This window comes from Centroberyx gerrardi, chromosome 13 (assembly GCF_048128805.1).
Source record: "Centroberyx gerrardi isolate f3 chromosome 13, fCenGer3.hap1.cur.20231027, whole genome shotgun sequence".
In the NCBI taxonomy this organism is placed as follows: Eukaryota; Metazoa; Chordata; class Actinopteri; order Beryciformes; family Berycidae; genus Centroberyx; species Centroberyx gerrardi.
The window spans coordinates 13774327-13799131 of NC_136009.1; the positions used below are offsets into that span (position 1 = coordinate 13774327).

Below are 24805 nucleotides of genomic sequence, written 5' to 3' on the forward strand. Positions count from 1 at the left end.
CAATGATGATTATCAATCGCAGGTAATAATAATAATAGGTGAAAATATTTTTTAAATCCGTAAGTGGCCTAAAAGTATTTTAACACATTCGGATGACTGGACATTTCTTTTAAAACTGATACCCTAGATAAGCATTGCAATTAACGCTTACGGTATAGCTGACGTAGGTTCAATCACTAAATCACAACATTATGGCTTTTAACCAGTGATGTACTGGGAATTAAAAGGTGGGCATATAATAAGTGATGTACTGGGAATTAAAAGGTGGGAAATCTATGAACTCCAGTTTGTGATCACCATAAGGCAAACAACCACCAGTAAACAAAAACCTCCTTTTTTTAACAGTCTTCTACTACTTTGTGTGATGATCATTCATTCAGGTTCCCTACTCTCTATTCTCAGGGTCGCGGGGGGATGGAGCCTATCCCAGCATACACTGGGAGGATAGCAAGGAGACACCTTGGTCAGGTCGCCAAAAATATGGGTCATTTGAGTTCATCCTTTTCCACCACCATGCATTGCAGAAACTAAAAAACATCTATGACACTTTATTGCAATGTGTTTTTTTCACTTGGCTAGAGGAGTTCAAAAAAAGACATTGGAAAAAGGTGTATTTTGTTATTAAAAATGGCACATTTATTGCTACATTACTGTTATATACACGACAGTTCTCAATATCTACTTTATATATAAAAAATAGGAAACTGGAGGCACTTTGAGGACATAGCCTACATAGATGTTGTCCCCAAACATGAGTGAGACAGTGAGTTCTGTAGCAGGTTATCTGTTGTGGAGGACATAGGGGGGCCGAGTTTGTTACAAAGAATACCAGGTGTGTGTTTTGAAAAAGAAACTCAATGGAAACTGTAGACATCTTCCTCATATGTAAAAGAAAAGTAGCAATGTTTAGTACTAATTTTCCATATCTCATCAAGAGCACAATCTCTGGGGGAAAGCTGAATAATTGACAGAAAACAATGTTTGGGGCTAGTCCATGGGGGAAGATTTGTGATGATGAAACAAACTGACAAAATGACAAACAGAGGTAAACCAAATACTGTTACATATCAGTATCAGCTTACAATGATAAAGCTGATGAGGACACACACTGCTGTACATATATATCAATGCACATGCCAGTCAAGGATGAAATTATATTTCTTTAACAAATTCAGTACATAATAGATGAGAAATTTTAAGTACAGTTTTCAGCGTCACATTATAGTCAAAGTTGTAGACGTCAGTTTCTCCATCAACTTACTACATCTAATGACACAAGCAGACACTGAGGGAGTCAGTGTCATCAATGAGTGTAATTCTTCATTTAGATGTGCTGAGACATTGTCAAATGTTACCCAAGTAAATCTTTTTTTTTTTTTTTTTTTTATACATCTGTATTATAAAAAAGGTACAACCTATAAATCCTCAAATGCAATGTCATCCACCATGTAGCAGAGAAGTATTCAGGCACTAGTGAGTAACCATTATCAAAACTCCCAAAGTCAGGAAAATGACTAAGGCCACCCTTTTGATTCATTTTTATGCTTCATATGCAGTCATAATGAAACATTGAATTATGTTGCAGATTGTGCAGAACGACCCTACCTCACAATAACCAACAATTTCATTAGGGAGCTGGACATCAGTGAATGCGGGAGTGGGGGTACGCTGAAGGGAAAAAAACAAACTTTCTTGTGTTTCATTTTCAGCAAAACTATACATCAGGTTATGTGTCTTGCAAACACCAGAACATTCCAATTACAACTGGCTCGACAGGCTTTTGTTGAAGCAGGCTTTCAAAAAAATGACCAATACAACAACCGTGTGATGTTACAGCCAGATAATTTCGGCATTTCTAACATCTAAGCACCTGGCACAAAATGTTCAGGATGAAAGAACACACCTCACTTTGTTCCTGGAATCTAAATTGAGAGTTGTCTTACATTTAAACAATGTAAACAAAAAGAAAAAGCATTCCAAAAGTAAAAACTCATACAACTATCTTACAAAGTAAAAAATAAAATAAAAAAACAGAATGATAAATCAATTCTACAAAAGGAAGATCCTTACAAACAGGCTTTGCAATTGTTCAGGAGGGGAAAAACAAACACCAAAATGCTCTTCAACACAGAGCAACAACAACCAAAAAAAGTCAGTCAATGGCAATTGGGGGAATTCACCAGAAGGTAGCAATAACACTCATGATCCCTTTCAATACTCATCTACCATTTCCATCTTACCCTTCCAGCAAAGTGTAGTTTACCAAAATACAGACTGCTCCGAGTTTTACATTAAGTCTTCATGTTTTGTTACCTGGACATGTGAGTTCACCATGCTGTAAGAAAGTGTCTTTAGCTGTGGTGCGACAGGGGCGCGCTGAAGTGACACTGGCTGCATTTGAGGCATGAGGTGCGCACCGACCGCATGTCCACTCGTCCCGGCCAAGACCGAGGCGGCGGGCAACCGACTTGACGATGGTGAACGATGACGTGAGCGGCGAGGACGACTTCCTGTATGCTTCAGTCCAACAGCAGCCTCACAAAAGGATGCTGGAGAAGACCGCGTCCACGACCGCGTGATCCAGCATCACTGCAGATCCTGCGTTCATAAGGAGTTCTCGCTCACGTGTGTCGGTGGTAGATCCCTCTGTGGCAGTCTTTCCATTCCATACACATGGCAGTGACATTGATAGATGTACAGGACTTGGGGATAGAAGGCCGAGGGATCCACGATTTAAAAAAAACAAAAAATACCCACCACATACACAAGTCAGCGACTGTGGCACCTTTTCAGCCAAAAAAAAGAAAAAAATACAGCCAAGAGTTACCAGCATACCAGCAAGAGGAGTCTGTCCTCTGACTGTCCAGTCTTTTAAATGCTGGATGTCTCCGAACCTACCTCTGTATTTCAGTCATCATATGAGAGGAAAAATGATAATGATGGCCTTTTTTATCTTACCCAAACACTATGCATTAGGCCTATATCAGGCAAATGTTCAGACATAGGTATTATTCAAACATTGGATATACTCAGGTGTCCGCTTTGCTTGTAATGAATGTAAGACCTCCTTTTCAGATGGGAATGCCAAATAACTATTCAAGGATACAAATCCTAACTTTGCTCACATGAGCAATTGATCCAAAAGTTCTATTTGATCCAAACAAGTTTTGCTCCCAACATGTAAAGCAACTTTTTTTTAAAATGTCTTACAAAAACATGACCATTAGACAGAACTTCCTCATGTTCAATTTCCACCGTCTCCAAACCAGTCTCCTCAGTTCAAGGTATTGTTATGGTAAAGATTCATAAAACTTTATCTCTCTGTATGAGTGTGCTTGTTACTCTTGTATTCATGGTCAGGAATGTGGCCACCTGCTTTGTCAGTAATGAGGTGTGTGTGTGTGCTTTCCATATGTTGATTAACACACACTGAGATGCATGACAATAATAGATTAAGGCCACGTGTTCTAAGGGCTGTACAATCAACAGGAACTGGAAGAGAAGCGAGAAAAAACACAATGAATGTCCACTCCAAAGTAAGGTTAAAAAGAAATAACAAAAATAATTACAGGTATTGATTTGCTACATTAACTTGCAGTTTACTTAATAGCTGTTGACTGGTGATGTGCCCCATTCACAGGCACCATAAAACCCATTGTAAAGATTCTGTAGACTGACCTGAGAATTACATATGGCTCACAGGGTTGTGTCCATCGCCTCCTAGACCGGGGTGACCCCCTCCCAGCTGCATCTGGGGGTCCACACCAGACACCTTCTCCTCCTCTCTTCTCTTCAGGCAGGCTGCCTTCGGGTTCAAATTACGCTCTTCGAGAAAAGGACACATGGGTTAAACACAAAATCGAGAAAGACATTTCATCATTTCATTGTGCTTTGCCTAAAGAGTTGAAAAAAATATTAAAAGACATTAAAAGCAGCAAGGGCACACTTCTGAATAGACAGATAAGTCAATCAATTTGGGAGGAAGGGAGGGTTAAACGGAAAAGCAGAGTGCAAGAAAGGAAAGTGGACAGTAGGATGAGACAGCTGCAGGAGTTTAGCAGAAAAGCAGGAACATACTTCCTCCACTCCTTTCTCTTTCTTCCTCATTCCTTCTTTATTTTTCCAAGTGGAAAAGGGAAATGGCAAAGAAAATGGCTAGTGCAAGTGGAGGTGAGAGTAAGTGAGGACAGAGTAACTTTCCGACTGGTGGTTGGGTAGTAGTGGGTGGTTGGACTCTGTCCCCCTTTGGCTTTTGTTGGTAAGAGGTGGTTGGTTGTCTAGGTGGATCAGACTGACAGGCAGGCCTTCCTGTTTGGGCTGACCTACCTCGCACCTGCTTCTCCAGGCCCAGTATGACCTGGACAGCCTGTTGCAGGATGATGAGCTTGGTCTGGGCCTTGTCGCTCTGCAGATGGACCTGACACATCCTGCCCAGCTCTCTGAAGGCCTCGTTAATGTCGCGCACGCGCACCCTCTCCCTAGCATTGTTAGCTAGGCGGCGCTCGCGCTCCCTCTGCTCCTTCTCCTCTGCAGTCAGGTTCTCATCAGTCACCGAGACAACGCTGCAGCTGCTGCCGGGAGGAGAAGGGGGTTGGAAGGGCTGGTTAACACACCCAAATCACAACCCTTACTGATCCTACTCTGAGGTGTTCACTGAAGGTGTAGCTGTACTGGTTTAAAAGACTCTGACTATTTTTCCCCCCCTACAGTAAGGAAGGAGAGTCCTAGTGCAGTTACTGGGAAAGTTTTTATCCTTCATGTCTGTCCAAGCATGATACAAGCTTACAGCTCTTAGACCAGGACGAGAACAGTGGATTTGTTGAAGTAAGATTCCAGTAGAGTGGTGCTGTGTTGCAGGAGAGCGAGCGGAGGGGTGGAAATCGAGGACATGTCTTTCTTGGATCTACAGTATGTCCTGTTGAAGACTAATAATTAGTCTTTCTAAAACAAAAATGCATATTCAGGTCTTGTAGAGAATAAACTAATTGGCAACAAATGTTTTTTATCCATTCTTGGCAGACACTTCAGTCGGTCAAACTCTTTGAAAAGTTGCAGGTTCCTTTGTCACATCGAGTTAGACGGTGTGCGTATGATTTAATGCCAAGAGCAAATATTTGATGCCAAGATGAAACTTTCAGTTGAATTGGGACAAGGACTGACAAATTTATCCTCAAGTCTAACCAACTTAAATAAGTTGAGGCTTTTCTGGTCATTGAGGTCCAGGATGGAAGTTGAGGGGATATGGGGACTGTCCAACAGGACAAGAGAAGTATGAGGGGGGAGAGAGAAAGGGAGAGAGGAAGCAACACCCTCTGCCAGGTATAGCGCATAGACAAGGCCACGAAGAGAAAGCCAAGGAGAAAAGAGATTGGAGGCATCATGTTAAATACATCAGCAATAGGAGATGTATTTATCTGAATGGGAGGAAGAGTAGGTCACTTCTGCCATCTGCAAAAGGAAAATGAGAGAGGGGTGGGGAGAGAATGAAGAAATGGAAAAGTTTGTACAGAAAACGGCAGCAAAATTAAAGGGTTAACATCTGAAAGGTCAGGACATGCAGCACAGAGACACTGCAACATAGAAGTGGGAGGCAGGTTAATACACATGACGACAGACAGTCCCTGCTTTCATGTTAACCTGTGTCGTATACTATATGGACAGACTTATGGCAGGGTGCAAGGGATGGCAGTAAACAGACAGCTATACTAAGAGCAGATGTAAAAATATAAAGAAGAAAGGACATCATAACTCAAGGGAAGAGAGAAGCTAAAAAAATGTGGTCTCTTCCAACAAATCAAAAAGGTAGTTTCAAGTCTATAAAAGCTAAAAGAACTTATGTATGAAAAATGTCTCAAAGGTTTGATGCTACATTGGTTAGGAAAAGCACAATGAGGCAAGAGTGGTAAAAGCAAATGAGGGGACACAAAAAAAGATGTAATGTTAATCCAGTCAAGGGTGAGGCAGAGAGACATGTAAGCATCTTCACAGTGGAGACAGACAGCCAATTGTAAGACTAGGCAACACATACGACATCAGGACGGACAGCAGCCTGCAGTCCTGTATGTGTGACCCGAGGAGCAAAACCTTGTAGGATGAACCAGAGAATGGGCACATCTCAAAACAGCCGCACACAGCTTCATTTCTTAATCCCCGCTCCTCACTTTGTTGATCTTTTAAAATCCAAGACGGACCCAAAAAAAGTATAGCGCCTTCACTAAATATTACCATTAAGTAGGAATCATGTGTCTACCAGTATTAATGGAGTAAAAGAAAATAAATGAGGAAACCATGTAATCTAAAAAAGGATCTAACTTTTGAATAACAGGAGGCATGGGACATGGAGAAGTGAAGCCATGTGGGAGTTTTGGATTGTAAAAGGGGCCCTTCCCCTCCTCCTCCTTTCTCCCTGGACCCCCACTGACCTCGAACTTGCTGCTCCAGGTTGAGTATAACGTTAACGGCCTGGTGCAGTATGAGCAGTTTGGTCTGGGGTTTCTCATTGCTCAGATGGAGCTGACACATGCGGCCCAGCTCCTTAAAAGCCTCGTTGATGTCCCGCACACGTAGCCGTTCGCGGGCGTTGTTTGCCACCCTCCGCTCTTTCTCCCGCTCAGCCTTAACCTCCACCGGCAGATCTTCATCATCGTCATCCACATCATCCCGACTGGCGAAGAGCCAAGCGAAATGGCAGATGAAGGGGGAAGGAAACAATAGTATGGGTACGGTTCACTGGAAATTAATTCCCAATGATGGTGTGCAGTCAATTTTTCCTATTCCAATCAAGTCCACTGCTATAACTACAAATTAAGTCTAACAAGTCTAAAAGAATATTCTTCAAAATGGTACAAGGTAATTTGGTCCACTTTAACAGCTGATAAATCTTAGATCAACTCATTCTAAGCAGCAGTACTAAGATATGTGTAAGCCGAGTAGATAGGTAGTCTAATTGGTTTTTCCAAACAATTGATAAGAAATGAGGCATGTCTTACGGGGAAAAAGTGTTAAGATCACCTAGACTGGGAAGTATCTCTATCAGCTCCTAGTTCAAGAATTGTGTAAACCCCACTACTTAAGTGGCATGTGATTCAAATAAACTTATGTATATCCACTAGTGATAAAATACTATTAATATCAATTTAGTCTCTTTATGACCTTCAACAGTCTTACTCTGCTCTACAAAAGGTCTGTAAATGGTAAATCTCTGAAACAATGTAACAAAAAAGTGAGGCACTTAATAATCTTACTATCAAATTAAACACAAACTGCAGAGCCACATTCCACAGTCATGCCTAAGCTTCAGCATCATTTATGTCCATAACATCAAGCACAGGGCAATTTGAATAAAGAGCTAAATATTGACTATAGTGACGTCTTACCCGTTCATTCAAATTGTTGTCTGTTTTGATCTTAATAGGCTAGTGCCCATACACTCTTGCTGAATTCTTGAAATAAATAATCATAAATTAATGACCATGCAGTGTAATCAGTAGAAAGGTTGTAAGACCATTTTCTGACACATATGATACTTGGGCTTATGTGAAATGAAATCTGATGTGTAAATACGTAGTATTTAAGTTGTATTAATGTTAGACAAAAATATTCTGTTCCACATGAGGGAGGGTTTTAGACACCTTGTTCGAATGCGGCCCTTCATGTCTTTTTTCTCATCGTCCGACTTGTCACCAATGGAGGAGTTCTCGTCGTCCTCCTTGTCCTCTCGTTTGATATCACTGCCACTGGAACGGGATATGCTACCGGGCAGACCTGGGGGAACATGAGGAATAAAGGCACTGAGCTTTGACATAAAAGAGGACAAGTACAGAAACAGCAAAATATTATGAAGCAGCTTATAAATCACCTATCCTGATAGGGTTTGGGGAAAGTATTACCACTTATAATAACTTGCTCACTTCCCAAAATAGATGAGGGAGCACAGTGAAACAGAAAGACTCACCGGTAAAACCTTCAGGCTGAGAGCCTGGCTGGCCAGAGGGAGGGCCGTGGTGACCATGCAAAAGTCCTCCACTAGAGGGCAGACCGACAGAGTCCTCATGGTGACTGGAAACCTATAGGACAGAGATTTAACATCAACAGTGATTCAATCATCTTGTTAAAAACCAAAAATCTAATATTGGCAAAAATAAGGGCAATAACAAATGCATACCACCCTCACTCTGAGCCTACATTCATTGGAAATCACAAAGCCCATTCAGTCATTTGCTGCTAGCTTTCCAATTCCACTTTTCATTAGTCTCACCAGTCCAGGCAGGCGACTGGCCAGTCCCAGCCCTGCACTGTTGAAGGCCTGTGGCAGTCCTAGGCCAGATGAGAGCAGGCTGTGCATGTCAGCCAGTCCCGGCCCTCCCTGTCCACTGGCATGACGCTGAAGAACATGGATGGCTTCCTCCAGACGGTCCTCCATTTTATTCTGCTGTGGAAATGGAGGGAGAACAGTAAAGAATGTGGCAGCAGAAGATGATGCGTTTACAACCATAATCAGCCGGTGCCTTTCAATCCTCAAAATATCAGTGCATGTATGCTTCCACTAAATATAGGTGACAATCTTTTGATGCACATCTCATAATATGGAAAAGAAAAAAATAAGGCATGTTGACTCACCAGGGCCTGAATTCCACCCTCAAAGTTAGGAGAGGGTGTGGCCTGGCCAGAGGACCTGGTCCACTGGGATGCGGAGCCTGAAAAAAAAAAGAGGATCACAGAGTTCAGACAGATGTATTTGCCCTCATTTATCAAGTGAGCTTGTGATCGAAACTGAAAATGAACAGGCAGGTATTACCCCACATAATTTGCCTTTGTTGTAACACTATTGATCTCCAAAGGGATATTCCCTTGGAGCGTACAATACTAAAAATCCTCTTATCTACTCAAAATAAGTATGCTGCAAATAGAAACAAAAGGGAGAGGGTTCATTTCTCTCCATTGCTGTAAGCAAATTGGCCTGTTTAACTCCATTGCTTTGATAGATAAGTCCTCATATCGCTTAAGGATTTTATTTGAGGGCCCTGTCAAATGTGGGTGTACAAGGCTGCACTTGTGATCAATATGTGCAAAACGTAGGGCTCATTCAACTTAAATCTATACATCATATATGCTGGACTAAGCAGAAAATCTCTAAAATATACACAAATTAGGTCTTACACATGACTGATGTGAGATAGAACCAGCTAGGCGTATGCCTATGTTTTGGTCATTTGGATTATTATATTTGGGTCAGACATTCAGAACTGTATGTTTATAATTACGTTAGAAAAAATTAAATTCACATTGCAAGCGAAGGATTTGTTCTCCAACACCTGGGAGGCCTTTATGCATCTAAACATTATGCCCAGATTATTGTGTGGTGAATACTGTAAACAAAAAACACTGGATGTATTAATGTGTGCTAATGTGTACCGATTTGACACAAATGTCAAAGAGATATAGACAGATATGGAATATGAATTTGTTTTCTATACTTTGAACGATGTATGAATTTAATCCACAACTGCAAGGTCAGGTCTTTTTTCATAATTATTATCATCAACACCACCAATATTTTGTTTCTCCCTCTCATCCTCACTGTATTGGCAGCTGTATCTGATGTATTAAGTATATGGACTCACTCATGGACTTTATGTAGAGACAAATAAGGAAGTGAAGTGACCCCTCCGCCCCATTTTTATTTTTACTTTACTTTATTTTTTCCTTCCACTCTCTACAGTTATATTTGGATGGTGTGTGTGTGTGTGTGTGTGTGTGTGTGTGTGAGTGTGTGTGTGTGAGAAGGTAAACTTGTTTATGGGGTGAGGAATCATGCCATAAAGTGTTACATTTATGTTTATTACCTTACTACTCTCTGTACTACATACAACATGATTGCATGATTCAAAAATGAATAAAAATATAAATAAAAATGTGGTTGTGCCAACGTAAACGCAAATCGTGGAAGATTCCTGAATTAGATGAGAAGTTTCTTATAACCAACTCACTGCTAAGTCAGATGACTTCAATGGCATGGTGAATGAAAGCCAGTATAGATACAGTCTATATCTGTATCAGCAGTAATAAGCTTCACAGACTGTATTCATACAGATCATGTGGGAACTTGTACACAGTGATACGTCAGCGCAAATTCCTAAAAATACATTAATCAGTTCAACTTTAAATGTTTTAGTTCCACTTTTGTCCCAATAGATGGAGCTACATTGTCGCTGTAACCCATTCAGGCTTAGTCAGAATGAAAACAATACATTTTTCAAAGATTTTATCATTCCCTTGCACAACAGGAAAGACCCTGTAGTGAACAAACAAAACTATGACCAGCCAAGTGACCTTGGGGCCTCAGGAAAAATGACTACAGCTACCCACTCACCTGATATGGCCTGGGGAGAGCCCGAGGGTGTAGAGGGAGATGGAGGGAAGGCGTTGCTGTTGGGGTCTGAGGGATAGATCTGCACACAGATAGATTTCGAATTTCATGACACACAATTTCATTCCACCTAACACAGTATACAAAATAAGGTAATATAGAACATTTAAAGCCGTTCTCACATTGAAGTATTTTGAGAATGTTTTCTTCTAGATAGGAATTTTTATACTACTTACAGATGCCAGGGCTTTTCCAATTTCAGCCCCAGAACTTCCAGCGGCTGTTCCCCGATTGGCTTGTGGAGAAAACAATGCAGATCCATATAAATCAGAACCGATGCTTGATAAGCAATTCTGCCACGTGATATTGAGAAACAGAAAGAGAACTTTACACAAAGACATAGAGAGATGGGGGGAGTTTGAAGGTGTGTTTACCCATAATGGTGTCAGTGCCAGTGATAGGGGGTGTGTGGTTGGGGACTCCGTAGCTGCTGGAGCCAGAGTGGAAGCCAGAGGGATGAGTCCCGTTCACCTCACTGCCATGCAGAGGGTAGTTTTGTGGGGAGAGGGGCAGTGGCTGCCGTTTCTTGGAAGGAAAGACACCCAGACAAAGATTTAAACACAGAACCAGACAGAAGCTTTCAAAGATGCATTAGTCACCAAGTGTCAAAGACCTCATTATGCCTTAGTAAGGAAACCGGTCCAAAGTGTGAAGGCAAAGCTCACCAGTCTGTCTTGGGGGTTGATGGCAGTAAAGGGACCATGCTGGCCCAGATGGGGGGAGTTGCCCAGCATGGCAGAGTAACCAGGCTGAACCATCGACCCGGCGGAGCCCCATGGATCAGGGGAGGGGTGGAGGCCTTCTGTCAGGGGGCATCCAGGGGAGGAGGGGGGGGCAAGAAGGGTGAGGAGGAGGAGGGTGAAGGATAACCAGCCACAGGAGATGAAAGACAATGAAAGCCACATATGAGACATGTCACATTATTGTGATGACTTCATTCAGCCATGATGCACCATTCAGCACCCAGGCACTGCAGGGTGTTATACTGGCAGAGGGCTAAGCCACCCGGGCTTCCATGGACTTAAGGATATGATTGGGAACTAATTTCCCCAACCATACTGTCCATGTAGGAACATTCCAGGTCATTACCTAGGTGTGCAATAGGTTTACCAACAAGCATACATACATTTGACAACAGTTACTCATCAGATATAATAATTTAAACCAAACACAAAGAACATAAAAAAATCTTAAGGCATAAAGGCATATCTACTGACCTTGCATGTAGAATGGCGCTGGGTAGACATTTCCTGGCTTGGAGGCAGGATACCCAGCATTGTCTCTGTTAAAATCCTCTCCTGAGGCTGATGCATACACCTACAGATCATACACAGAAATAAAAGGAGTAAAACTTATTGTCTCAGTGCTTGAAACTTTCTCACTAATCACTATATGGTTGTGAACAAGCTATATAATATATATATATATATATATATATATATATATATATATATATATACACACATAACAAATAGTTTCTGCATGAATGACATATGTATTGGCATCTTCCTGTTGAGATACTCTGCCCCATTTAAGTACCCTGCAAGCTCCCTTGTGCAAACCTGAAACTAGGGGAATGCCCACAAATGACTTTTTTTTTTTAAGTTTAAATTTTTACATAAGAAATACGATAAAACTGAATCTGAAACTGTCCAAATGAACTTCTCCTTGATCAGAAAACCTAGTCAGAAAAAAACTTGCACTACATGCCTGATTTAACACAGCTCTTCTGTGTTCCTTCCTGGACTAGAACCCATTTTACTATCTGATTTTACTACTTAATTCAATAAACAGTCTGTTCCAACATTTTAGCAGACTGGAGCACTGAGCATTATGGATTGGATGTGCAGTGTCAGGGGTTTTATTAGGCTCCGTCTACCCTCTCCGTGTGGCTTTTACATATTACCCTCTCAAACAGAAACATGCTGAGAATGGTTTAGAGATACATAATTCTCACTCTAAACAGTGAGACGTGGCCATAGAATAGGAGATGCAGTTGGGTTTGGTGTGTCTTATAATGGGTATAAAGGAACCAATGTTCTGAACCAGCATACCCTTCTCAATCAGGACTATTCTAGACGAAAATCAAGTATCAAACTATGCGTCTGAAAAACTCAAATCCAAATGGACTGAAGTTTTCTTCTGTAATTTGATTAAACAGAGAGAGAAACGAGAGGAAAGAGAGGGGAGAGGAGAAGAGGGAACGGAGAGATGCACTCCTAATTACTGAACCATCTGCCGAATCCTGGACGGCAGCCAACTCCACTGGCAGCTGGGATAGAGGGATGGGGGAGGGAGAGAGAAAGGGGAGGGCTGTTGTTCGTGGTAGTGGGGGGAGGGGGCGGCGGAGGGGCGGGGGGTAGAGAGGAGGAGGGTTAGAGAGGGGGGTAAAGGAAGAAACGGAGAAGAGGAGGAAATAGGGTGCCCAGAGAGCGAGAGTGGGTGGAAAAAAAAAAAAAAAAAAAAAGGAGGTGGAGTAAGAACCATCAAACCCCACTATGTATTCCCTTCAGTGATCTAACAAGTATACTTGGCAGGGGGGGAAGATATGTGGCTATAAAATAAAGGGCCTACAAATACAACACACTATAAATACACGCTGCAAATGAGTGACTGGGTGAATGAGTGGCTCTGTATTTTTTTTCGCCTCGGCAGTGCAGATACACAGCTGTAGGAGCTGGATGTCCTGTATGGCAGCTAGTCTAATGCTTTGCAAGCCAAGGAGAGGCTTAAGATGCCAACTGGAATGTGAAAAGGGGCGTAATCTGTGCACATGGGCTCCCATGGACTGACTGCAAGGGCTGAGATATAGTTTGGAGCTGCAGCAGAACTGGATGTTAGTACTCACCGAGGAGGGCAGGCCAGGGGGCACCTTCCTGATCTTTTTTGGCTGGGGATCTGAGGGGAGGGAAAGAGAGAGAGAGAGAGAGAGACTATATAATGCCTATATAATGCACCAATGAATGAGTTAATTTGTGCAGCTCCCTTCCCTCAGTCCTGCTGAAGGAATCTATCCATCTGTCTTTATGACTGCTCATTAATGCCTAATCAAAGGTATTCTAATCTGATGTTATTCAACACCACTGCCGTTTCCGCGTTGTGAGCTCACAGTGATGGCCCTCTCTTTTGCTAAGCAGAAGTGAGATTTCTCAGAAACTTTTTTAAACCCTCAGTAGGAGAAGTGATGATACACACGGTCTTAAATATAAACCAGAACAAAGAAAACACTCTCTCTCTGAAAAGGAATCTCTGAGAATCTGTGATTCTACACCCTAGTTTGTGATTGGACACTCCAACGCGTGCTCAATAATGTGTTCCAGTAGTCCTCTGCCCTCTTACCCATGCTGTCCTGCGGGGGTCTCCTGCGAGGGTTGGCCCCCTGATAGGAGGAGTAGAACTGGGAGTTGGACTTCAGGCCAGACGGGGAGAGGGCATCGGGACTGGGCATGGGCATCTCATTGGGCATAAAGCCCGGCTACGGAGGGGGAAAGGAGAGGACAAGCTCAAAATAGCGTAAAAGGAGAGGAATAATAATAATAATAGTGGAAATAAATTTTGAGTGATAATAGGAAAAGATAATTGACTGAGGAACACAAGAGAACAGGAAGAGGAGGGGAGATGGTGCAACGCCTGCCTTTCTGACTGATTTTACCTGTGTTGGAAACGAAGAGTAGGGTCCTCGCTCAGCCTTCCCTGTTAGCATGAGAAAATAAATCAGGTCATGATCATGAAAATTGAGCTTTTATGCCAATATTATATCACAATCTGGCCATTCCCCTTTCTCCAATTGGGCGCCTCCCATCTGCTGTGGTGAGTGTATATGATGTGTAGTATTTATGGCTTTGGACAGCAAAACAACAACAAATTGGCCCATTATAAACGGTCCTGGGGCAATTGTGCCCCCCATCCCCCTCCCCACCCCCTCCCTTGACAGTTCAATTGAGGAGAGCTATAGGCCACCGTAATCCCAAGGGAGAGCCTTGTTTGTGCATCGTTGCCCTTTACCCTGCCCCCCCCACTCCAACACAAACTGCAACACACACAAACAAACCCCTCCCCCACCTCATCCCTGATTACCCCGCTCCCCTCATCCATCGCCACCTAAGCATAAATATGGATTGCCCTGACTTGGTGCATCAGTGCCTAACCTGTGAAAGGTCTCTCTCTCACTCCCTCATACATACACACACACCCCTTTCATTCTTTTGGTTCAGTCACTTGTGTATTTCAATAAGCATGTTCTCCCTTCTATAAGTGGTATTATTGGAGCCATGGGTCTCATTTGCCACTGATTCTGTTAAGGTTTAGATCAAAGACGATGTGTGAAGTTATGCCGTCTAAGCCTAAACAGCTTAGTTGAATTTAAACCTCCTTACCAACAATCCCTGGTCCAAATACGGGGGCAGGGGCGATGCCCTCGTGCTCATTGTAAAGGGCTCCTTCTCCATACCCCTGAGGGAAAGATAGCAGAGGCTTTAGGAACATAATTAAAATAGAGCCTGTTATTAAGTTACTGGATCATCCAAAATTAAGAAGTGCTTCACTGAGACTCAAGCCTAGTTGCATGACATGTACATGGTCAAGTTCAATGTAGTGAGGTATGGCCCTACCCTTCCCTGGCTGAAAGAGGGACTGTTCTGTTCTCCTGGTCCCCAGGGGCTGGACCCACTCCTCTCATCTATACCTGGAAGACAAAGAACTGGGTTAGGCCTATTAACCATTCAGTGGCAGACACATTTTTAACAAGGTTTTACACCTCGGCTTTGCAAAACTAAGAGTCTAACTTCAGAGAACTGTAAAGTTGACCTGCTTTGATACAGGTTTTTCAGGCTGTTCAAAGCAACCTCCACCGAAGAGCTTCACTTCACAACTCACACAGAGACAGCATAGTGACAGCGCTGTCACATAGCGTGGATATGAGCTGTAGGAAGTTTGAATAATTAACACCCAGTATGAGGCTTCCAGAATCATCCTCGACATTCTTCATTCTCCCACTCCACTCCTTTACATTTTCCATGGCAACAGTCGTTCATAGCCATCCATTCTCTCACATTTGGCCCACACCTTCCCCTTAACACAGACCGAAGGCCTCAAACTGACATACTTGACACATGTTATCCCTGGCCAGAGCACTGTAGCTTTCAGAGAGGTGAATGTGATTGAAAGGAGAGTGATTTTAAAGATTGGTGAAGCAGAAATTCCTGCCTGTCCCCTTTCTCTCAGTCTCCTCTCGTACTGCAACACAGCATCTCTAGGGGAAAGCTGAAGCTTAATTGCGTACTGATTTGCATAATTGTGCATATTAATGAAGCTCAGCTCTATGAATATTCATATTTTTGTTTTGTTGTCTAATTAAAAAGCGGAGAGGGGAGAAGGGAGGGGGGAGAGGCGGGCTAGAATCATGACAGGATCAGCAGTAGAACAGAATGATGGGTCCAGAGCGCTGAGAGCTGCTAGATTGCCGTGACAACTGTGATCTATACACACGACACCAGCGGAATAAGAGATGAAGGAGACAATGTCTTGTTCCCTCTATATGGCTGACTGTCACTCTGCACGTCAATCAAAGAAGAGAAAGAAAAAGCATGAACCATTCATTTCAGTTGTAAATCATCAGTACCCAATCCCCAGAAAAGAAAAAGGCCCCCAGTTCCGTGTTTTGTATTTGTGGCTGGGCTACCCTTTTGTTTACATGTGGATTACAGATTGGGCCTTTCACAAAGGAACTGACCAGGTAGAAAAAGTTAATTTTGTATTCAGGGAGTCAATATTACCTATTGTGTAATTAAGTACTAAGGGGCTAGGAAATAAGCCAGTTACAGAGTCAAACAAATGGTCAAATAAAATGTATGTATAAAGACAAGTTGAACTGGCTGACTACTGTAATGGAGTGAAGTGGCCACATTTCAACTACCATGCCTCTATTTCCATGAATTCAGTGCCATGCACCGTAGCCTAAACTGAGCTGTCTGAAGAATGATTCAAAGCCAGTGAGTAAGAAATGAACATGTGGTATTCTTTTCCCCTCTTTGGGAAGACTGGCAGGTTTAAGGCAATAGAGACAGAAACCTGAACTGACACCATTCAATGCCACAATAGCAGGGTGTAATAGTGAGCTCTGCAGGTAGCTAGCTCCACAACCCTTCCTGGCAAGGAATGCTTTTTCCAGGGAGGGGGTGTGAGGTTAGCAGGAGGTATGGAGGAATTGGGACAGAAATTTCCTGGAATGAATGGATGGCATGGAAGGATTCACGGGAGGGTCAGCATGTGAATTCACACTTGAAGGTATTTTTCACTGGCACTAACATTAGCTAGCATTGGGTTAGATATAAGGAAGAAAATGAACATGATTGAAAGACTAATATGAACAGACTAACTATTGAAAAGACAAACCCAATAAAACATCTCTCCACAAAACCCTGCTTTACAAACCCACAGATACATTCCAACACAAAATTATGTTAAATTATGCTACACTAAATCGAAACGATATATGACGCAGAATCTCAATTCAGTTTTCATCAGGGTCATGAGACGTGTCAAAACCAAGAGCACCACACTACTCAGGGAGACTACCAGGACTGGGAAGAGAAAAGCGGAGAGAAGGGTGAGTAAGGCCAGACAAATTCTCTGGTGAACCCCAATGCACTTCTCCTCCCAGTATACAACGCCCCTTTAAGCATGGCTAGTCTATAATTACACAGGAAGAGATACTGGAAACAGACAGCCAGCCTGAGTCATAGGCTTCATGAGCAAAACTCATGCACATACATCGGCTAAACTTGCAGACATGTCTTCGTTTTTACAGGGATACTGCCCCAGGCACCTATAACTGAGTGTGGCGTTTTTGTCTACACACCTTCTTCCTTCCCCTGGCAAAGTGAGTCACACAGACACAAAGCATGATGTCAGATCAAGTCTCAAGAGAGTGAACACTGTTAATGAAATACTGAACAATGTACAATAACACAGGCCTGGTTGTTTTAACTTGTGAGTCACCAGAAGCATTTCAGACAACACAGTATGCCCCACACCAGTAATACATACAGCTCTCATTTGGATGTAGTTCATATCTACAGCGGGAGGAACCCTTGTTCTGACACTCCTTTTGTACAAGTAAATGTCACCATGCTCACTCTGTATTATGTAAAGCTTGTACAGCATTGTGTGCCAGGATTTCCAGTTGTAAGAGCAAATCTAATCATGTCACTTTTATATCCTAAGTCTCTGTGATTCACTAAGGGCATCTGCTTTTGAAAAATGGAACATTCATGCAAATTTGAAACTCCTCCCCTTCTGCATTTCAGCCCATACCAAGGTTTAAAAATACATTTCAGAATTCTCGGTTTCTGGTGACCAATAAATGAAAGTGCATTGGAAATTAGTTTAGCTGACTACTAGTTAAAGGGATCTATGCATTTGCCAGGCACATGAGACCAGGGTAGAGATGTTATAACCACTGAAGGCTCTTAGAAGTTCCCCTTAGCCACACATGTTAAACATGTTGAACCTCCACTAATTCAAACCTTAATCATGCTGGGGAAAAAATGACATTTAACTGGCTCCATAAGGACAACACATGGCAGCTGCTCTACAAAAGCAGGAATGCAATAGGAACAACTCAATTTATTTTAAACTAAATCGAAAGATACAGAGAGCACAACAGCTTTAAACGCCTGGAAAAAACACACCGCGTAGGAGAATCCATATGACCAAGCTAAAACCTTGCTACACATAGACACAAGTCGTGCACTTGTGAGCTGCGGGCTTTCACGGTGAAATCATACCCTGAGCCACATATGCTACCTAACTATCCAGCAGTTCTGCTCTGACCTATCCCATTGTCAGAGTACCTAATGCACAATGTGCAGCCCTGTGCTAAAGGCTGAGAGACAATACTATGAGCAGCCGTTGGATTGATAACGGCAACATGTCTCTTTTGTAAGCATGCACCTTGCTGCCACAAAAGAACATCTAAGTGGCCCTCAAGTGAATAGAAGAAATAGAGCCCCCCCCCATACCCTCCCCCACCCCACCCAGCCAATGCTTGCCTCGTCTTTCATCTTAGCTTCAATATCCTGTTTCATTTCTGTTGCTACCTGAAAGACCAAATGCACTTCTAGAGGTATGAGAGTGACAGAGGAAGGTTCGCGAAGGGCAAGTGGATCTGCTATAGGAGGGATAGAGATGGAAATAGGAAGACATTTTTGAAAAGCTGACCACTCGTGGTATATGACATCAATACAAGAGGGCCCAGGGATACCATACAAGAGAGGAAAAGGTCTGATATTGAGGAGATATTGTCTGTCCCTGAGGTCTGTTTATAACCAGCTGCATGCATTTCTCAAAATTGACTATGAGGGTTGGGTTGCTAAAGTTGATGTTGAGGATAATGCTGCTAGGTGAAAATGAATTATGTGAGGGGGAAAAGTAGGGTGCAAGATTGCAGGACAAGGGAATACACTTTTTCACAGTGTAAGCAGTGGAGATTAATTGGGTTGTTCCCATCAACCCCCACCCTCCGCCTTTGTCCTCCCACCCTCAGTAGATAGTGATTGAATGGCAACAGCTGAGAAGGTGAGGGAAGGGACACCTGCAAGGCGAGGGGTAAGGGATGAGGAAGTGTAGAGGAGATGACGCCTGATCTACATAACATAACATAACATAACCAGGCATTCTTCCCTGAGGTTCTTTCCAATGATCTGTGATCTGAAAAGTCGCTCATCAGATGCAATGAAGAATGGGAACAATTTCCTTCTCCATTACCATTCAAAACACAGCCAGTGAATGGGGGTGGGGTGGTGAAACTAGAAGAAGGGGCTGCTGAGAAACACCAACAGCCCCTAATGTCAACAGATATATTGGGGATCATTACAAAGCAATAATGCCATTACAACAGTAGCTTCAGGTGAGAGGAAGGAAGAGAAAGTGACATTTATTTTCTTTGCAATAACAATTTACTGACATGTATTTTTTAAAATCAAGAAAATCAGATCCAGAAGAATGACAAAAAGAAAGAAAGAAAGAGAAAGAAAGAAAGATAAAAAGAAAGAAAGACAAACAGAAAGACAGAAAGAAAGAAAGAAAGAAAGAAAAAGAAAGAAGTCAAATGAAGTGGCTTATTATGATCATCTGACTTATACATAGGGGTAGCAATAAATAAAAAGGTTTATTATTGTCTTGGTAAAACTGAAAGACTTACCTGAACCTCCAAACTGACTGCTAGCCAGAGTAGTTGGCCGGTTCTTCCCATTTGAAACTGGTGGTGCAAACATCTGAAATGGAAGCATTGGGACAGTAAACAAACCATTGCAAGTCCTTTTGCAAGACCTTTACTTGTGCAAAGGTTGATTAGGTGCCAATTCGAACTATCCTACAAAGATTTAGACAACAGTTACCATATGTGAGAAGCAACCTACGCATTCCAGCTTTGACTGAGTCAGTATTGAAAGTAAAGTGACGCACAACACAACAGTCTAATAAAAAAAGAGGCTGATTTATGCCTTGCAATCCTTCAAACCCTCAGCCTGACACATTCATGGATGTCCTGACATAGTATTTCAACCTTCTTGACGACTCTTCAAGACTTGTTTTGAAAGGAAAAGTGAATGCCTTGTCATGTCATTCGGTGAGCATAGCATGAATTGTATAGGATGTATACTGGTCAAAGTCAAGCATTCTTTAGAGACATCTTACCGCGCTAAAATCCAGCAAGTCGCTGAGCTCCTTGTCTGTTCCCACTGCAGCCATTCTCTGCTGCTGTTCACTTGGCCCTTTCAGTCTCAGCAAGCGACTGCAGGCAGAGGTAAGGGGAACATGAATACATTTTGCCCTCTTGTGAGATGGTTAACTAATCTGACTGGAAAAGGCACACAGTGGATGATGATTCAAATGCATTCAAGTTGCTCATCAAGACTGCGACAACCCATAAGGCAAGTCAATAAAATGACATTGGTGGGTAGGCCAACACACCTAACCTAACAAACCATTCACTCAGCTTTTCAGCGAGCGTTGCGAGGGCTCAGGTAATCTGTCTACCAACGATGTAGTTATTACTGAATAACCTATGCCTACATCATGAGAGAGATGGCATTCAAATGGCACATCCTTGTCTGAGACCATCACAGTGTATTGAGCAAATAACTCAGTTTGTGAATAATTCAGTCAGCTGTAGGGCTTTCCCTGCTAGCCCACATCTAACATGTGTATCTGAATTATGACCAATGATTAAGCCACAAGGCCACACTGCACTCCTTCCTCAGCCCCAGGGCTCAGGCTGCTTCTTCTACCTCAGAAACCAACCCTGCTTTAACAGCTCTTTTCGCTGAAACTTACAGAGTAATGACATGGCATGTTGTCTGCACTCTCAAATAGGTAATTTGTGACTGTCCCTCATCAAAGCAAATACAACACAGGTATCTAAAACGACTAAATCAGTATCACTTCTAAGAGGTAGTTCAGTGAAGAATGGAAAGGCCTTAAACACCAAAAAGCAGCACAAGAATACTGTATATTAAACAATTTGTTTAAGCATGTGTTCACACCATTGCAAGTAATGACCCCAAGTACATTTATGAGATGTCAGAGAGATGACTTCACCACTACCACTTCAATAACTCAGTTTCATTTTCAGGGCATGACTGAAAATTTGCTTTTAGTCTAAAATAACAGTGGAAACAGGAAAAGCCAATTAGCTTGAGTTAAAGGATAATTCCGGTTGTTTTCAACCTGGGCCTTATTGTCATAGTTTTTGCCATCATGACGATTGATTGTGTCACTGTAGAGCTTTCATACCTCCAAATTGCCAAGAGTGCTGCTGTCCAACACACACACACACACACACACACACACACACACACACACACACACACACACACACACACACACACGCACACACACACGCGCGCGCACACACACAGGGCAAACACGATCACCCAACAGTTGAACCCAAAAAGCGATTAAAACACATACTTTCAACACAACAACACTCACACTGCAGTTAAACATGTCTTTACATAGCTGCAATTGAACAATTTTCACAACATTTCATATATAATAGTTCATTTGATAGTTTTTTAGCGATGCTCACATACTTCCGTATTAAGGCTACTTTGCTGGCTGCTGGTTTTCTGTTGTGTTCAAGTCATATCGGAAGAAGTGGACGGGCTTTCATTGCTTCAGCTAGAAAGTGTTCTTTACGTGTTTAACTCACTGGAACGCCCACATTCAAAATAGCCTAATTTGTATTTATGAATTTAAAATCAACCATAAACGAACTACAGCAGATAGGCCATTTCTCGCTTTTCATAAGTAGGGTTGATTGTATTAGTGTAAATATAACTGATATTTTTGATTTTTGATACTTTGGACTGCCGACATTGGTGGATCCTCTGTTAGGTTTATCCCGTGTGTTGACAAACTTGCACAATTTGTGAAGACAGGTGGGATATTTGAGCCTGCAAAAATTCCCACATATCCTATTTGTAATCACCACTAGGAGGGTAGCGTGAATGGTTTTTCCGCTCTGGAAGTCGGCAGTGCGTATTTACAGAAAATCCAATATGACTTAAACGCAGCAGCAGAGTACTTCAACTTCCTACTTGCCAGCTAGCTCATGCTAGGTAAAATAACAAATATCTTAAATTGCAATATGCAAGATCCAGGCAGTGGATAATTGGAAATTTGATGTAGGCAGGTCCCATTGCTGTGTCGGTGTTAATGTGTTCAAAGGATTTTAATTGTTTTTTGGGGTCAACTGTTTGGAGATTGTGTTTGCCCTGTTTTTGTGTATTGGAAAGCAGCGCTCCTGGTGATGTGGAGGAATTCAAAACTCTACAATGAAGTGATGAAATTTTGAACACAATCATGATGTCATTATAGTCATGATGGCAAAAACTATGAAAATAAGGCCCAGGTTGAAAGTAACCGGAATTATCCTTTAATGTTGTGGAAACGTGGGCTATTCGTGACATTTAGTAAAACATAGACCCATCACACCAAAACTGAGTTTAGATATCTTTACCAAGTTACCACTCAAAAAATAAGTAGCCTAGTTACTTTGGTTTTCATGCCTTTCTTGACTGAAGCTGAATAATCCAAAATTATGTCCCACCCCAGTTCCTGATTCGTTTCATCAAAATTAGTCTTCTTATGAAACTGAGCTAGCTTAGATGAGAAACAGCAGTATTCCAAGTATTGTTCCTATTTTGATTTTATGGAGCAAAAGGATGACACAAACAGCTATGTGGCTACCCTGATCATTCATAGGAGAGGTAGCCCTAATATTTTTTCCCAATTTTGAAGGCAAGGCAGGATGCAGCCACCAATTTCGAGGGTGTAACGGAAAACTAATATAAAGAGCGGTCCAATGAAGTACTCCCAGTGGGTAATAAGTAATGTAATGATATTTTTTTGAAAAGAGTAACGAGTAATGTGCAATACGAGCCAAACACTGCTTGACACTAAATTGGCTTGCAATTTCTCTGTCTCATTGAGCTGAGGTCAAAATGGGGGAGAAATGCTTAGCCCCTCCTAACAAATGGAAGTTAGGCTACATACGCCTGTCTTAAGCACCCCCCACCTTCGGCCTGCTCAATTGGAGAAAAGTTTTAATCCAGAAATAAAAAACAATATAGTTGGAATACACGCCTGGCGTTAACCAACAGGCAGTCTGTTATCAAAAGACTGTCGTTTTCATGACTCATCGATTGGTTTCAATCTAGGAGACTTTAAAAGGACCTAAAAACCTGTTGCCTACCCTCACATCGAGCAGGGGAATGGGCCACCTCACTGATGAACACAAAGACTCAGGCCAGCAAAGTTTCAGATGAGTGCCCAAAACACAGCCAAATACCAAAAGGTCCCATTTTCTGTCAACTGTTGATCGAATTGGGCCTAACGTTATGAGGAATGGAGAAAATAAGGCTTTAGCTAACGTACATGTTTTTCTTGTTGCTTTGGTTGTTGTTGGTGGTGGTAGTGTTGGAGGAGTAAAAATAATATCCATATTCTTTGTACTAAGATTTATCATTATAAAATTATGGTTTGTACCAGTTGTTACAGTTAACTAGCCTACAATGGTGAAACTCCAAAATTTGGATAACAGGTGGAGGAGCTTGTCATTCTGGCCGCGACCATGAACGTTATAAAACAATTCAACAATGTCTAAGCTATGTTCCACGGTTAACGCTAATGCATTTCTTGCTTCCAGAAAACATACTAGTGATGGCAAAATCCCTGGAAGAATTCAGCTAAGTCAGTCTGGTAATATGCTAATGTGCTGTAACGTTAGCCCATTGAACTGAACAAAGAAGTCTTTTCCCCACAAGCTGCAAATACTACTCAATAACACGGCAAGCTCGCCCAGGCCGGACGAAAATCCAAGACCCCGCTTTTCCCGGCCGTGGCACTCAATACAACTTGGACGATGCGCTTAAAGTTGATTAATACTCCAATAAAAATCGGGCAGACAGTTTCTCTTTGACATGCACACGCTTAATAAGAACGAATATTTGTCCCCACGTTTACCTGGACTCAATAATCTGGCATCCAACAGGGGGAAATGAACGCCTGGAGTAGAGAGAAAAACAAAGTTGGGGATAGGATCCTTCCCCGTGGTCCGGACCGTGGGCTTGATGAAGATGAGGAAAGACAATATGAACCGCTCCTCCGCTGCCTCGTCTCGTTGTCGTCTTCGTCACGAAATTGAAACAACGTCTCTCGACGGAATCATAACTCTTGTGCTACTCCGTTTTCTTATTGTTGTTGAAATTGTAACCATTTCATTTTCCTAGTAGACATTTTAACAGCCTCCACATTGTCGGTTCCAACGGAGTATCACTCCGCAGCACAGCCTACGAGAAGAGATGGACGCTAAAACATCAGCGGTGTCCAATTTCAACCAGACGAAGAAACCGACCGAAGCTGATTTTGATAGTCATTGAATTGATACGACGATCTTCTTAAATATCGCAAAACGTCACTGGTTTGCAGTTATAAGCAAAATACTGTAGTATCTGAGTAGCAAACCGCGGGGATCTATGTCGACTGGCGGATGAGGACAGCGGAAAGCCCAACAGACTAGTGACAGACCAGAGCAAGATGGAATGATAATATCGGAGCGGAGGACCAATTGGATACGAGGAAATTTTGATTGGCATGTGGGACGCCCAAGTATCTTTCAACATTATCCTTTAGGGCAGCCTCATTTTGCCTACGGGTTGCATTTTAATTTTGTTCTGAAATACTGCCTAAGCTACGAAAAAAAAAAAAAAACGTGCATAAATTGTGTGTGTGTGTGTGCGTGTGCGTGTGTGTGTGTGTGTGTGTGCCAGAGAGAGATGTCTGATGAGTTTCAGCATGCTCAATTATGCAAAA

The 24805-nt window shown here is 42.3% G+C and overlaps 1 protein-coding gene across 3 annotated transcripts; it reads right to left on the reverse strand.

Moving 5' to 3' along the window:
• Nucleotides 1–589: 589 nt before the first annotated feature.
• Nucleotides 590–24258, reverse strand: LOC139911967 (transcription factor E2-alpha-like). Of its 3 annotated transcripts, none has more exons than XM_071899603.2 (20): nucleotides 23957–24258; nucleotides 20126–20222; nucleotides 19632–19704; nucleotides 15040–15113; nucleotides 14806–14881; nucleotides 14082–14122; nucleotides 13769–13904; nucleotides 13278–13327; nucleotides 11647–11746; nucleotides 11095–11231; nucleotides 10804–10954; nucleotides 10606–10664; nucleotides 10373–10451; nucleotides 8620–8696; nucleotides 8258–8428; nucleotides 7955–8066; nucleotides 7632–7764; nucleotides 6423–6664; nucleotides 3679–3825; nucleotides 590–3492 (listed from the first exon to the last, which is right to left on the reverse strand). In XM_071899603.2, the coding sequence occupies exons 2-19, from the start codon at nucleotides 20177–20179 to the stop codon at nucleotides 3686–3688; spliced, it is 1905 nt and encodes a 634-aa protein (XP_071755704.1). In that variant the 5' UTR covers nucleotides 20180–20222; nucleotides 23957–24258; the 3' UTR covers nucleotides 590–3492; nucleotides 3679–3685. The 3 variants fall into 3 exon arrangements, with proteins under 3 accessions (XP_071755704.1, XP_071755705.1, XP_078143622.1); XM_071899604.2 differs by having other exon boundaries at nucleotides 8258–8431; XM_078287496.1 differs by lacking the exon at nucleotides 20126–20222 and having other exon boundaries at nucleotides 8258–8431.
• Nucleotides 24259–24805: the final 547 nt, after the last annotated feature.

Bases quoted from the DNA above. Each gene is read 5' to 3' on its own strand.
- LOC139911967 (XM_071899604.2), bottom strand. From the start codon at position 20,179: ATGGCTGCAGTGGGAACAGACAAGGAGCTCAGCGACTTGCTGGATTTT. The intron at 15,114-19,631 runs GTAAGTCTTTCA...TTTGTCTTCCAG, and splicing joins CAGTCAGTTTGGAGGTTCAG to GTATAGATGAGAGGAGTGGG. The intron at 10,452-10,605 runs GTAAGTAGTATA...ATCTGTGTGCAG, and splicing joins TTGGAAAAGCCCTGGCATCT to ATCTATCCCTCAGACCCCAA.